Genomic DNA, 14,149 nt, shown 5'->3' on the forward strand with positions numbered 1-14,149 from the left:
AACTTATCTTTGCCACAGGGAAGTTTTAAATCATATTTCAGCTACTCAGACCTTTAATATATAAAAAAAACTTTTATTCCATTTACTTCAAGTCTTCATTGGTACTGTTAATCTAGTTTATAGAACACAGCAAACACACAATAACAAAGTGGAACTTCACTCTAAAATCAGTTTTTCTCGGCAAACTGGTCTGTGCATTGATATGTTCAGATAACCATATTAATATAATCAAATAACCTCATATCTAGAACAGGTTCATCTGAAATCAAATCCAAAGAAAAACAAATGAAATATGCAATATATACAGAGGCCAATATACAGTCAAGTCTGTATTTGGACAGGGACACAGTGACACAAATTTCCTTTGGTTCTGTAGTCCAACATATTCAAACTGAAATGAAACAGTGAATATGAGGTCAATGTGAAAACTGTCAGCTTAAATTACTTATATTATACTTATATCCATATCAGGCAGTTTCGGTAGAAATTACAGCTGTTGTTACACTTAGTTCTCTCAAAAGAACAAAATAGTTTCACAGTCTGAATACTTATGGACTGCGCTGTTTGTGATATTAGAATACTGGAGTTCACAGACACAGTGAGCACAGTTCCAGTACTTTGCATCACTGTTCTTAATCTCCTCGGCTGTTTTCACATTTCCGGGTTTACTGCTTTAGTGACATCAGGTTCCAACAAAACCTAAGATTTGAACAGGCATAGCTGCTGTTTTCAGGCTGGACGAAAGCACAGGGGCCCAGTTCCCATTAAACGCAAGATTGAGTTGTCAGGAACATGTTGGGCGTGCCCATCATAAAATTAGTCAATTGCAATAATAAATCAACTTGCAACACATTTACTGTGCTTTTCCATTACTCTGAGAGTTAGAGTAGGGCAAGAAAATAGCTATTTTGTGATGTTGAGAAAATTATAGTTTATGGGTGCGTGCCTGAAAACCTTTGACATTCTTTCATGAACTATTGACCACTTTTGATTTTAATTCCAAACAACATTGTCATTCAGAACATTAATTTGCAAAAAATAACAGGTAAAAAGAAAACAAAAAACATACAGACTGAATAACGAAACTAAATAAGTTTAAACCCATAAATAATAACAAATAATAATGTGTTCACTTACGAAATGTTCAACAATTAATATTTGGTGGACTTTTTCCAGAGTGGTATTTGTAAGGAGTTTTTGCATCTCAGTTCAGTTACTCAGATTTTCTTACCCACAGATATAATCATTACATGTCAGTTAATGGTGATGCAGATTTTGCTTTAGGTCCACTAAGCCTTACAGTAAATGATGGATTGTGTCCAGTATTCCCTACAAAACCCAAAGGAGCCAGATTGTATTTTACACATTTATTAAAGAACTAGCTGGTTTAGAATCTGAGCTTCTGGAAAAACCACTTGTTCTTGCCTGTCTTGTATCTGTGGAAAGGAAAGAAAACAGCTTTTACTATTTCTTCACCAAACAAACATTCATAGAGGGAAGTACATCCAATAGAACAATGCAAGTTTGATATTCTGTCCAACAATTGAACTTGACACAAGAGACAACTCGATGAGCATGGACTCCAACAGGCATTCAAAAATTCAGTTATGTTTGGTGATTTGCAGACACTCAGTGACTTTTAGCACTGAAAGATTGCCTTTTCACTCACAATAATTAGCTGCCATATAAGGTAGATTCATTGACTCTGGTAATGTAAATTAGAAACAGCAGTGCTTCCATTTGGACTTGAAATGCAGAGGAAAATGTAGGGCCAACAAATTAACAAAATACTACTTAAATAGTGTACTGTGTTAGCTAGTTAACTAGTTAACTGGAAATGACCTAATTACTTCCATCTACTGTATATTTGATGAGGTTTGTCAGCTAAAAGCTTTTAAGATGCCTGTTAGATAGCAATTTACCATAGAGAAAATAGATTTCAATTTTTTTCTATGGACATTTTGGCTTGGCAACTTTGTGAATTTATTTTAGTTAATCCAGCCCCAGTCATTCTCAGCTTTGATCAGGTTCACCTATAGAAATTCTCACAGATGGTGACTCCTAAACTTTTCACAAATCACTTAAACTATCTGGACCAGTCTTTGACTGTGAGGAAGGATATTTTAGATATTTACGCAAGCTTCTGATGACCTGCCTGTTTTACAATAGCAGGCATTCAGAGGTTTGCGGACTAAAGCAAGAAAATGCACTTCAAGTAGCTAACTCCAGATATCCCAGAAACTGTGCACTGCGAAGGTACATGAATTTTAGAACATGCACGTTAACTTAAGCGATCACTTTGGCTTGTTTGCATTCAGTCACGTATGGAAGATATTTTCAAGGTCCAATAATTCCAGAGTCCCATGTTCCCAGGTCTCTGAAACACTAGTGAAACACTAGCAGTGTTGCTGTAAAACAAAGTTTTTTTTTTTTGAAAGAGGAAGAATGTTTTTATTGGGAGTCCACGTTCATCAAGTCTTTTTAAGCATCATATGCTAACGTACACGCGACCCTTATTGCATATAAACCTACAATTGTATCTACACCACATTTCCAAACATCTATTAAAGCATTCAAATGACTAAATTTACTGTGAAACAGTTGTAAAGGTGGGTCAGTAATGGACTGGATTTTTACTAACGACCCAGCCACTCCCAACATTTCTTGGACGAAACAAGAAAAATGCTTTGACGTACCTCTCTTCAAACTTGATCTTTGCCTCCCGCCTGGCTTTGCGTTTCAGAGCAGGGTCCCTGAACACGTCCTTGTTGACGACAGTTTTGTCCAGAGGAATATCAATAGAGTATCTATATGGAGAAATCTGTATTAACTGCAGAAATCTCACAGGCTCGTTGGACATAAATATAACAAATAATTTTGACCTCTGCAAATGCATTTATAGCAGAAATCCATTTTTTTCCAGTAACCAGTAGATGGAAACCTTAACATAATCAATGAAAACAACTAATTAAAAAAATTTCCAACGTGCAACACTTAAGCAGAAATAAAATCATAAAATATATGGCAGAAGAAAAGGCAGTCAATGGCTAGATGAGCGGGACAAAAATACAGGTGAGTAAATTCATTCATCATAGAAAGCAAATGAAGCCGGTCCTTTGAGTAAAAACAAAGCAAATCTAAGCCAGGACATGGGCCTTGTACATGAGCCTTGAGGTAACAAATCCTAACGTTGTGAAGTCGTCTCTGTCAAACAAACTGCAGGCATTCAGCCTGTCAGCTCTTCCTAACTTGTCTTAGGACGTCAATGCCCTCAGAGCTGAATGTGGACAACACCTTTCCCACTGAGCTTGTTGCAGTTTTAAGTTTCCAATTCTAGCACCTCATACTGAAACAAGGCCACAGAAGATGCAACTCGCGCATTCACTACCTCCCTCTCTTCATCCTTGCTGAAATACCAGACACTGACCTGGTAGGCATGAGGTGGTTGTAGTTGTACACCTTCACAAAGGCCTTGATCTTGGACCTCTTGGCAACCTTCTTCTTGCCCATGGTGGTGGTGACTTTGCGAGGATATCTGTCAATGCCAGATACTAGGGCATGGCTGTAAGGGCGATCAGAGGTGCCATCGTCAATATTCTGCATGGAAGAAACATCTGTGTTAAAGGCATCAGTTAGACGCCCATCACAGGACAGCAGCAATAACTCTCAGGGAAAACAGACACGATGAGCTGTTTATTGCAGATCTCACTCACTCTGACAATGACAGCCTTGCGGCCAGCGTAGCGGCCGGCCAGTACCATCACCACCTTGCCTGGTTTCATAAACTTGCCCATCTCTGTGTGAAGGGGAACACAAGCCCATTACACACAATGCCATGATCGCAACACTCAATAGACAGCCATTTAGTAACATGCAAGACTCAAAGCAATTCAACACACACAGCGACCGGTCTTTTCAATCGGAATCGGCAAGCGAGTTACTTTAATAAAAACGTACTCCGTTTCCATTTATTGCAAGCCTGTTGACTTCGATTGCAAGCAGAAGGAAACATACAATTAAAACCGCCAGTACACTATCTGCCGATCATCAATATCACACACCCGAATTCATTTAGGGAGTAATTTATTTGCCTTACGTGTTTTCTTTCACATCCAAAAGAAATAAGGGAACTGATGACTCAGCTGACTCTTAGATGTGTACCGATAGACATCTCTGCTAAAAACATGTCGCTCTTTATGTACAATTCCAGTGATGGACTAAGATTATTTTATGGGAAAATACACTTACCCTAAGCACTGAACGGCCGCTAACTTTAAAAGGAAGTGGCATCAGATTCTAATGACCTTTTACCGCAAGTGCTTACGTCATTTCCGTTGAAATTCAAGTACCATAGATGTATTATCATAGTGGCAAACACTGGAAACGGTGAAATCTTGGTGAAATCTCCATGGGTACGATCCACTTTTAAAGTACTACTGAAGAGGTCTTTAATTACAAAAAAAGATCTATTCCAGCGACATCTTAATTTAAATCTATTTATTTTTATCACTTCTATTAAGATGTCTTTAAAACTACTTCTAAAAGAGTGAGTAAAATATTACAGATATTAAAAATATTACACCATAAACAAAAAGACTTTTTCAGGAATAATTAAGAACATACCTGAACATGAAGTAATCAATTATTAGTTTGAATGCCTTCTACAGAAGTATACACGAAGCCAAAATCTACATTTTTAAAATCTTTATTAAATGTATTTACATAAGAATAAGCCATGTACTGGCAGGTTAAGCCATAAACTAAGTATGTGTGTATTCTTCTAACAATGGGCTATGCTATCTTCAATGGAAATAGGAGATCAATATGACTTGTAAGACAGACAGGAAGTTTTCTAACATCTGACATTTCCAGTTTGGAAGACAAAAAGATACTGATAGACACAATTTTAATGACACCATGCTGAAAATAAATGTTTGAAATAATAAAGACAGAAAACTAGATGACCTTTTGATAACTTTTTGACCACAGTAGTAGTAAAGTTCATACATCTCACTCACTTTGCAAAAACATTTAAATCCATCCACAGACCAAAAATACTGTGCATACACGACACAAATTAGTTTCAGCTGTGTCCCCTTATAAAGCATGAATTAAGTACTGAAAAAAACATAAAGGAAAAACAATACATCAGCATGTAAGAAATAACATGCTCAAGGAGTTACTAAAAGTTCTGTGTATGCGAAACGATTTCAACACAAACAAAAGAATCTCAATGATAAGACTATTGATTTACACCAAAATAATGCTTTAAATAATCAACATCCTAATAATATTATTTAGCACTTATAGACTGAATTTTATCTTACAACCTTTAACAATGGTACATTCAGCTTTGGTTCTTGATATTCAGTGTGATTCATGATTGATTTAAATAATTTACTCTTTTTTTTAACCTTCATTCAAAATGGGATCATTCACATCCCACAATCACGCCAAATACAATAGACATATAAGCATATAAATATTTTTTCATTTAAAATGCACTTTTGGAACAATAAGCAGCAGTTGTTAGAATCACCATTTCTGAGTATCCTCCCATTAAATAGGCATCTATAACCATGACATACCATGGAGAGAAATGCAAGAGCACTGGACAACAAGAAAACCTGTGTAAACTCTTAGCTTTGGACCGCTTTAATCCAAGAAGCATCGCGAGGGCGAATGCGGGTCGTAGTGTGTTGTTATCCTGAGTGTATCCAGCTGTTCTCTCCTTTGGTCCTCACTTAAATGCTCGAGGCTACCGTGCGATATGCTAATGGTAAATGCCGGCGGTGCGATCTAATCCGGGACTGAAAACGTGGGATCCTGGGCTATCCTCCAGGCTTTCCTTGAGCTACCGCCCGGAAGAATGGTAACCGACTCATCCAAGCGTCGTGAAATGCTTCTGCTTTGCAGCTTCACAGTTTGAAGTCGGCTGAAATGTGCTGTCCGGTGGTAGTCCGCATTAATTCCTTAATGCTGGGCACCGGAAGACCGTTTAGGACTTGCCGTTCTAACTGGACCCGAATATGGAGCTTCAGCAGAAACCTCCTTGAAAGTTCAATGGGGACCTACAGCATTTTCTTGACCAGCACAGGGTTAATCTCATATGAACACGAGCTGTGTGTTCCCTAGGGACACAGTGGTACATGTGCATATTCAGCATGTGACAGTGTTGTCAGCCATCTAACAGAATACAGTACGTCGTTCAGCATAACCTATAATGCAGCAATCTATAATGACAGGATATGATATGCATTTAGAGCGAACCGTCAAATCGGAAAACAGAATACAGAATAACTGTACAATCACTTTGAGAATTATGTAGCATTAACCCTGTTTTCTATAATCATTACTCAAATGATTTTGGTTATCAGCTCAGGTGTACTTCATGCAAAAATCTGTATTTTAGGATCAGTAAAATAACACTTGTCCAAAAAAAAAAAAACAATTCTGGAATGTTCCACTGGTAATTTGCCATCTTGATAAACAAAGCAACATCCCTTCAATAGATGCTACAATGAGCAGATTTGCTAGCTTGGGACAAACTCAAGTTTTGTCCTTTTTTTTTTTTTTTTGATTGGGAGCCTATTTGAGGAAGCTGGGGGCCCCTGAGAAGAGACATTTTGACGCAACTTCCCATACGTGAACCCCCCCCTCCCCCCAAGCTCGGCCCTAGGCCCTCAGAAGGCGTCCTTGATGTTCTTGAGCTGGCGCACGGCCAGGTCGACGGGCAGGCTGAAGCGCAGGCGGCTGAGGCGGCTGAGGGCCTGGAGGGCGCTCTCGAAGCCCGTCCGCGCCATGTAGCTCCAGGGCTGGTAGTGCGAGTGCACCAGCGGGCCCGACTTGCACAGCAGGTTGAGCCAGGACACCAGCCGCCCCTCGTTGAGCGCCACGCACACCAGCGCCTTGAACTCCGAGTCGGCGCCCCGCTTGAAGGGGTCGTGCTCGCGCAGCACCGAGTGGACGGCCCACAGCAGCGACTGCTTGGGCGTGACCGTCGCCGGGCCGCTGCCCACGGGCAGGCTGAAGGACTGCGAGAGCTTGCGCGCCGGCGCCTCGGCGAAGGCCCGCCCGTTCTTGGACTGGTAGTACTTGACGAAGAGCTCCCAGGGGTGCATGGTCTGCGGCGCGGCGCTGAAGGGCAGCAGGCAGGCGATGGGCGCCAGCACCAGGCTCATGCCCTGCGAGGGCGAGTAGAGGCCGTGGGCCAGCAGGTCGCGCAGCGCCACGGCCAGCTCCTTGCGGACGGTGGCGGTCAGCTCGTCGCGGGCGCCCCAGGGCGGCCCGTCGCCGGGGCACACCAGGTGCTGCTCCTCCGACGGCTGCCGGCGGACGGCCTGCTGCCGGACCCGCTCCACCGCCGCCTCCAGGCGCTGCAGCAGGGGGCTGTAGTCCTGGGCCGCCTCGCCCTGCGACCACACGCCCCGCGGGACGTGCCCCGCCGCGCAGCCGAACTGGCTCACGGCGAAGATCTGCAGCACCGCCAGCGCCCGCTGGATCAGCTGCAGCCCGGTCTCACGCATCTTCTGGGCCTGCTCTGGATCCACTGCAGGGAGGGGAGAGTCTGGCAGTCAGATTCCACACTAACACACACATACACATACAACATACACACACTAAATACACACATACGCACACAACATACACACACTAACATACACATACACACACACACTAACATACACACATACACACACTAACATATACACATACGCATACAACATACACACACTAACATATACACATACGCATACAACATACACACAAACTTAAACACACTCACACAGGCATACACACATATACATACACACATACTCATACAACGGACACACACATATACATACACACATACTCATACAACGGACACACACAAACATAACACATACTCACACAAACACACACTCACACAAACATACACACACTCATACTAATGCAAACATATACACACAATCTCTAGTTGGTTGTTGTTGTTGACTACGTCAATGACACGGCACTTCCATTCCAATTTGATGATCGGTCAGGTTTTATTCATATTATCAGGATTATATTTTATTTTACATGAAATATATGAAATGACGCATTCGGTACTATTTCACATTGCGTGTTATCTTCCATCCGATAAAGGCAGGCTGAGTAACCGTGTGTGTCACAGGCCGGAATCCTCAACTCCTACAGGCCTTGAGCGAAAAGCAGAACAAGAGTCTGCAGCTGGAAGGTGGGAAACTAAGTCCTACCTAATGACGTGGTTGCCCTTGGTAACGACGTGCACACGGTGACTCAGTCTGTCTCGGAGGGTATAAAGGATCGGTGGAAATAATGCTTTCCAGTACGGTGTTGACTTTGTCTGCAGGTGTGCTCTTTGTGCAGAAATAAAGACCCGTATAATTGGATCTAGTGTGAGGTGCTTTCCTGACTGGACTGCCTCTTTATTACAAGATAAGGGTGGAATTTTCCATCTCAACCCAACATCAGTAACCGAAGTGACACACAACACCTCTGTGTTCACTTAGCGACGCCAAACATAAATTTGAGCAAACTGAACCACGAATCAACTCTGAAATGTAACTTCACAGTGGCTGAGCGGTTTTACTTGTCCGACACCCAGTTCTACTTCTCCTGGGCAAGCGGGCAAGTGTTACTGTTGAACCTTGTACGACAATGAACTAAACTCCAAACATGAGGGGCAGAAAAGCTAAAAGCTCCTTTCAAACTCTAGGACACAGCAAGTTATCACTTAGGAATGGGCGCTCACTGAGTTCAGAGATACGACACTGTCACAGGTTCGATTCTCAGGTACGACATTGCCGTCGTACCCTTGAGCAAGGTACTTAACCTGTATAGATTCAGTATATATCCAACTGTATAAATGGATGTAATAGTTATGTAAGTATGGATAACGGTGTCTGCTAAATGCCTGTAATGTAATGTAATGACACTGAACGCTGACCTGTCCTCTTTCCACCGGGGCCTCTGGAGCTGGGCCCAGGTGCTCCGGCCTGCTGCGAAGCTCCGCCATTGGGCAGGAGAGGGTTCCCCACCTCATCTGCGATGAGGAAGAGATCGATCATTCAGTACACAACCAAACAGCGTCTCAGGCAAACAGGCAAAGCCGCGCGTTCTGCTGAATCTGCAGGGTGTAAATAAAGCAGAGCCCGGAACACAATGCGCTCTGGGCCTCGGTGCCATTCGAGGACAGCGGAGGCCCGGCGGCGCTCTGTTTCCGGACCCGAGGCCACGGAGGGAAAAGGGCAGCCGGAGGCACCTTGTATGAAGTTGATGAACATCTCCAGGTCCCTGATCTGGGTCTTGAGCTGCTCCACCAGCTGCTCTTTGACGCGGGCGGGGTTGACGATCTGGGCGATGGCGGCGTCCACCCTCTGGCGCAGCTCCTCGGGGGTCAGCTTCCCGATGTCCTCGTTCAGGTTCACGTCCAGCTTCTTGATCAGCTCGTCGATGATCACCTGCAAACCGCGCAGTCACGCACACTTCTGAAGGCACTCCTTTCTCGCAACGGTAAAGTTTGCCTCAAAACAGCATTCATACTACAGAACGACTGTATAAGAACGACAATGCAGTTGCAATGCCCGCCTATGTTATTAGCCATAAGGCTATTATTTTGTCAATTGTGAAATGAAAAGATAGCTGTGAACTCCCTCCATCGACCCCCAGGGCTGAACACGGAAGCATGGACGTGCTCTCCTCCCTCCTCACCCTCTGTTTCTCCATGACCATGGACTGGGGCAGGGAGTCATAGCTGCCCTCCTGGTAGGCGAACCTCTCCAGGTCATCGAGCTGGGTCTTGAGCTGGACGATGAGCTCCTTCTGTTTCTCCCTCTGGGCCTCCAGGCGCTCCCTCTTCTCCCGTTCGCTCTGCGGAGGAGGGCACCGCGGAACACACTGGGTTGACAGCGTGGACGTATTCTGGAGTGTCACCATGGCCCTTACGCAGTGTTGTCTACGCCTCCCTGCATGCATCTTCACTACTTCTTCAAGTGTGTTATGAAACATGCATGCTAAGGAACATATCTATGCTTGAAGAAGGGGGGTGGGGTGTTCATTTACTTCACCACAACATATCAGGGGCCAAAAACTTAAAACTCCTGTCTTACTAAATATTATGGAGAACATAAAGCAGACACAGATTAACAGCTTTCAAACCTCTGCTACCACTACACAGCGAAAGGCATTCATTTTCGAGACCACAGCTTCCTGCTTACAAAGACTCTTCCTGCTCACATCGAAGTAGTGAATGTTGCCACTAATTTACAAAAAGCCACTTTTACCACAGGACAAACCAGTATCTACACACCACATCTTATGCAAATTTTCAAGAGGAAATGTCCACAAGAACTCCTTCTCAACTGAGCGTTCTGTTGCAAACAAAACTAAACGGATCATATTGGGCAGTATATAACACTTCTTACACAATAGGAGCTGATTCCTGCCAACTGACCCTCTCTTTTTTAAATCACAATTTTAGAGAAGAATCCAAGGAAGGAAACTAGAGAAAGCAAGCAGGCATCATACTCACCAGTTCCTCCTATAAGCCAAGCATGCGAATGAACAGGAAAAAACAATTTAATAAGGAACCGTTTACAAACATCAAGGAAAAGAATGGAAAGGGGAATTTTTTTCTATTTTTGTCGCAAAGAGGTGGCTTAATAAGTACGTTTCAATCATGAGGCAAAATAAGTCTCCTCTCTGGATCATCTCAGAGATTACCACTGGCAGAACGGTGCACAGAGTTATAATAGCCGACACACAATGAAGGCAAATGACGCACTAACCGGGACATAAGTCTTTTAATTACCCGTGTACTTTCGGTCCCGGCGACTGTGCGCGTGCAAGGACACACAGATGATGTATGTGTGTGTGTGTATGTATATATATATATATATATATATATATATATATATATATATATATATATATATATATATATATATATGTGTGTGTGTGTGTGGGGGGGGGGGGGGGGGGGGGGGGCGTGAACATACACTGACACCACAATTACACAAAAAAAGGACAAATATGTTGCTTTGTAGGCTATGACTCCAGGCACACTACAGAAAAGAGGCAGTGGGGATACAGAGGGACAGAGTGTTCAGCTCAGCCCTTCACCACAGCAGATGCTGCTATGATTCCAGTCATAATGAAAGGCTTACTAAAATGACCGGGGAAATTATAATACTTCTTTTAAAGCCATGGTCAGGACTTGAACCGAAGGCTGATTTATGAGATGTTAATCACCGGGCTACATTAAGACGATCTTGCTTAATAACTAGGCAGATGTGGTGGACTTATGAGTTATATAACACATTCAACCTTTCCGAAATCACCATGAAACACAACATCTGGCATGGTTATGTTGATGATTTCACATGTCTAACAATTTGACAGCAGGGATGAGCTGTTTCACAGAGTCTCAAAGGGACAAAAAACGTTGCTTTCTGGGCTGGTTCAAAAGGCGCGATTTGTGCCATTTATGAATAAACTTAATTGGGTAGTCGATGTACACCGTAGGGAAAAGTGCGGTTGGAACGATAACACAATAGGAATTCTAGTGCCACCCTGTGCAGTTAACGAATTATTTTTGTTGGCACAACATATCTGACTCTGCTTCTGTTGATGGCGACTGCAGCTACCTGTAATGTTTACCTAGTAGTTCCGCACGTTAGACAGCCCAACATACAATTGTGAAAGCTCACCGAGTTCTCTAACTGAAGCGCATCTTGGGCCCTGCAGCCGAGGACGTGTGGGCATCCTTTAAATGCGAATTCCTCGAGCTCCAGCAGCATCTTCTCCTTTTCGTCGCTTTGTGCGTGAACAATCTGTTTCAGACGAAACTGCACCTGGGCAAAGTGCGACGTAAGAGCCAGGAGCGAGGAGTTCAGAAGCTCCTGCTCTTCCTCGAGCTTTTGAAGCTTCGTGGCCATCTCCATAGCAGATGACAACGAGCCCTTACGCTTCGGCTCGAGCGCATCCCCCTGTCCGTCTCTCGACTCCTCATCTTCGGGACTGGCTACAGCTCCCACTGGCGCCCACCGCTCCCCACCAGCGAAGGCAGTTTCACTGTCTGAGGTGGACAGCTCCTCTGTCGACATTTTTAGGAGATAAAGGAGACCGTGTCGCTGATCACAGTCTCTTAATAATTCTGAGTAACTATCTGCTTTGCTGTTGTTTTTTTAACAGTTTCTATTCTGTCCCTGACACTGAAACAGGTGTAACGCCATCTTGGTGGAAGCTTCCCATCAAAAGATAACAGCTGTTACGTCAGCATATACGTACACCGAGCATTAGTGCCGCCCACGGGCTGTCAGTGACTCATGTTTGCTTTCTAGGCCGTATTATTCTCATTCGTGCAAACTGACTAAATAAAGGTGATATGGTGGACAAGTGGTTACAGCACTATTAAGGGGTGTTACTAAACCACACAATCAACGAGTTATCCTGATTTACCCGCGATCTTTGTATTAATGTTTTTTACTTGCAGTAACGGTTACATGTAAACTGAATTAATTACGCGAATTGTGAACATTATTAATAGCCTAGATTCTTACCATGCTTTTAGAATGAAACAAATTATACATTAATAAGGAAACAGTCTGTACAATGTACGTCAACGGATTATGTAGCTCAAAGGCTATTTTAATGCGAGCTCAGGAGAGGAGAGCAAATACAGTTTCAAAGTAGCCTACTGTTCAGGATGCAAATCGCCTCCAGCCCATCTCAGGTTACAAGACGTGCTATAGCCAGCATGCATATTCTAATACTTTTTGATAGCACTGCAAAATGGTTCATCAAGTTTTACATCTAAACCAAGCTTTACATCGAGATTATCAGGATGGCATTAGGCTACATGGTACGTTTCGAGGCTGGCAAAATTAATTTGAAATAGTAAAATTAATTTGAAATTGAACTAAGTATATGAGTTATTAGTGGGTTCTTATGAACAGACATGCCTTTGTCTTATCATTGCGGATGGTGGTTCCCTGCCTTTTCTCGATCGAGTGGAAAGTCCTCGTCCTGTAAACCATTGTTCTGAGAGGTTCTCCAGGAAGAGTTAAAGTCAGAGTAAACTGGGAAGAGGGTTAGAAAACAGCGCAGATGAGGCTTGCCGTGAAACTACAAAAACATTCGTCAAAAGGGTATGTGATAAAGAATCAACAGGCTCCTAATTAGATTGCTCAGCACTTATTAACACAAGTCAGGTTTGTCTGGTTATCGCTGGCTTTGTCTCTGAATTCTTAATTTACTACCAAATTGTTTATTTTAGTGCCCATGTGTCCACAGTTTCACCAGTTAGGCACCTATTCATTCACCTCAGTCACCTCAATTTGATCAGATGAATAATTTTGTTACCTTTTTATGCAATTGTTAGCAATATAGCATAATAAGCATAGCATGAACATCAGACTGTTATTCTTCATGGAATGCTCAGATATTTATGACATGATGTGGTTTAAGAGAGTAAATAATCCCCCTAGACATAAAAGGCATCTGATTAGCAAAAAAAAAAAGAACAGTTTATTAAAATTCTGGGATTCTAACAGGGATTGTAATGAAAACCAGCATACACAGGCGGTCCCCAGGACTGAGGTTGGGAACCACGGTCTCATGGCCTTCTCAGTCGCCCGTGGCCTGTATCACGAAGCTGGATTACCAAGTCAGCTGGATAACTGCACTTAATAAAACCTGGAACAGCTCTTTCTACTTCAGCCCATGTTCCAGATTTGGGAGGGTTTTGGATTTTACTCAGAGTTGTTATCCAGCTAACTCTGAGAATCCTGCTTCGTGAGACAGGCCCGAGATCTAAATCAAATGAAGCATTTATGGGATATTCTGTCAACTAGGTGCGAGTGGTGTAATGTGAGTGGAATTGCAATATTGTGTTCAATGGTTCTGAAGATGAATTTATTTTTCAGTGTGCATGTGATCCAGCCACTTTATCTACCTACTCCTCTAGCCTTTTGTGCTTTGTCTTTCACAACCACATAGCCCCCACTCCCCAATAGACAAGCACTGTAAACAGACTGGCATTGAAAAACAAATCAATGGTTGACAAACCAAATATACCACAGGAACATATGGATGCGTGCATGAATAGATTGATGATTGTGGATGGAAACTTTAAACCTAGAGAAGA

General features: G+C 42.9%; 2 protein-coding genes across 4 annotated transcripts; both read right to left on the reverse strand.

Annotated features, from left to right (window-relative positions):
* Positions 1 to 1,352: 1,352 nt before the first annotated feature.
* rpl27 (ribosomal protein L27) lies at positions 1,353 to 4,345 on the reverse strand. Of its 2 annotated transcripts, none has more exons than XM_035404913.1 (5): positions 4,249 to 4,345; positions 3,714 to 3,796; positions 3,428 to 3,597; positions 2,697 to 2,807; positions 1,353 to 1,436 (listed from the first exon to the last, which is right to left on the reverse strand). In XM_035404913.1, the coding sequence occupies exons 2-5, from the start codon at positions 3,792 to 3,794 to the stop codon at positions 1,388 to 1,390; spliced, it is 411 nt and encodes a 136-aa protein (XP_035260804.1). In that variant the 5' UTR covers positions 3,795 to 3,796; positions 4,249 to 4,345; the 3' UTR covers positions 1,353 to 1,387. The 2 variants fall into 2 exon arrangements, with proteins under 2 accessions (XP_035260804.1, XP_035260806.1); XM_035404915.1 differs by having other exon boundaries at positions 4,097 to 4,266.
* A 344-nt stretch (positions 4,346 to 4,689) lies between these two features.
* Positions 4,690 to 14,082, reverse strand: rundc1 (RUN domain containing 1). 2 transcript variants are annotated; one of them, XM_035403183.1, is made up of 6 exons: positions 11,712 to 14,082; positions 10,535 to 10,543; positions 9,715 to 9,873; positions 9,266 to 9,464; positions 8,951 to 9,046; positions 4,690 to 7,549 (listed from the first exon to the last, which is right to left on the reverse strand). In XM_035403183.1, exons 1-6 carry the CDS (start codon positions 12,105 to 12,107, stop codon positions 6,684 to 6,686), a joined length of 1,725 nt encoding a protein of 574 aa, XP_035259074.1. In that variant the 5' UTR covers positions 12,108 to 14,082; the 3' UTR covers positions 4,690 to 6,683. The 2 variants fall into 2 exon arrangements, with proteins under 2 accessions (XP_035259074.1, XP_035259075.1); XM_035403184.1 differs by lacking the exon at positions 10,535 to 10,543 and having other exon boundaries at positions 11,712 to 12,574.
* Positions 14,083 to 14,149: the final 67 nt, after the last annotated feature.

The sequence above is a fragment of the Anguilla anguilla genome, chromosome 2 (genome assembly GCF_013347855.1).
Source record: "Anguilla anguilla isolate fAngAng1 chromosome 2, fAngAng1.pri, whole genome shotgun sequence".
Taxonomy (NCBI): Eukaryota; Metazoa; Chordata; class Actinopteri; order Anguilliformes; family Anguillidae; genus Anguilla; species Anguilla anguilla.

What these genes read in the sequence shown, in the direction of transcription:
- rpl27 (XM_035404913.1), bottom strand. Translation starts at nt 3,794, where the DNA reads ATGGGCAAGTTTATGAAACCAGGCAAGGTGGTGATGGTACTGGCCGGC. An exon ending in GCAAGGCTGTCATTGTCAGA is followed by an intron (nt 3,598 to 3,713) that starts GTGAGTGAGATC and finishes TCTTCCATGCAG; the next exon opens with AATATTGACGATGGCACCTC. An exon ending in AACCACCTCATGCCTACCAG is followed by an intron (nt 2,808 to 3,427) that starts GTCAGTGTCTGG and finishes TTCTCCATATAG; the next exon opens with ATACTCTATTGATATTCCTC.
- rundc1 (XM_035403183.1), bottom strand. Translation starts at nt 12,107, where the DNA reads ATGTCGACAGAGGAGCTGTCCACCTCAGACAGTGAAACTGCCTTCGCT. An exon ending in TGGTCATGGAGAAACAGAGG is followed by an intron (nt 9,465 to 9,714) that starts GTGAGGAGGGAG and finishes CGCGGTTTGCAG; the next exon opens with GTGATCATCGACGAGCTGAT. An exon ending in CCCCGGTGGAAAGAGGACAG is followed by an intron (nt 7,550 to 8,950) that starts GTCAGCGTTCAG and finishes CCCTCCCTGCAG; the next exon opens with TGGATCCAGAGCAGGCCCAG.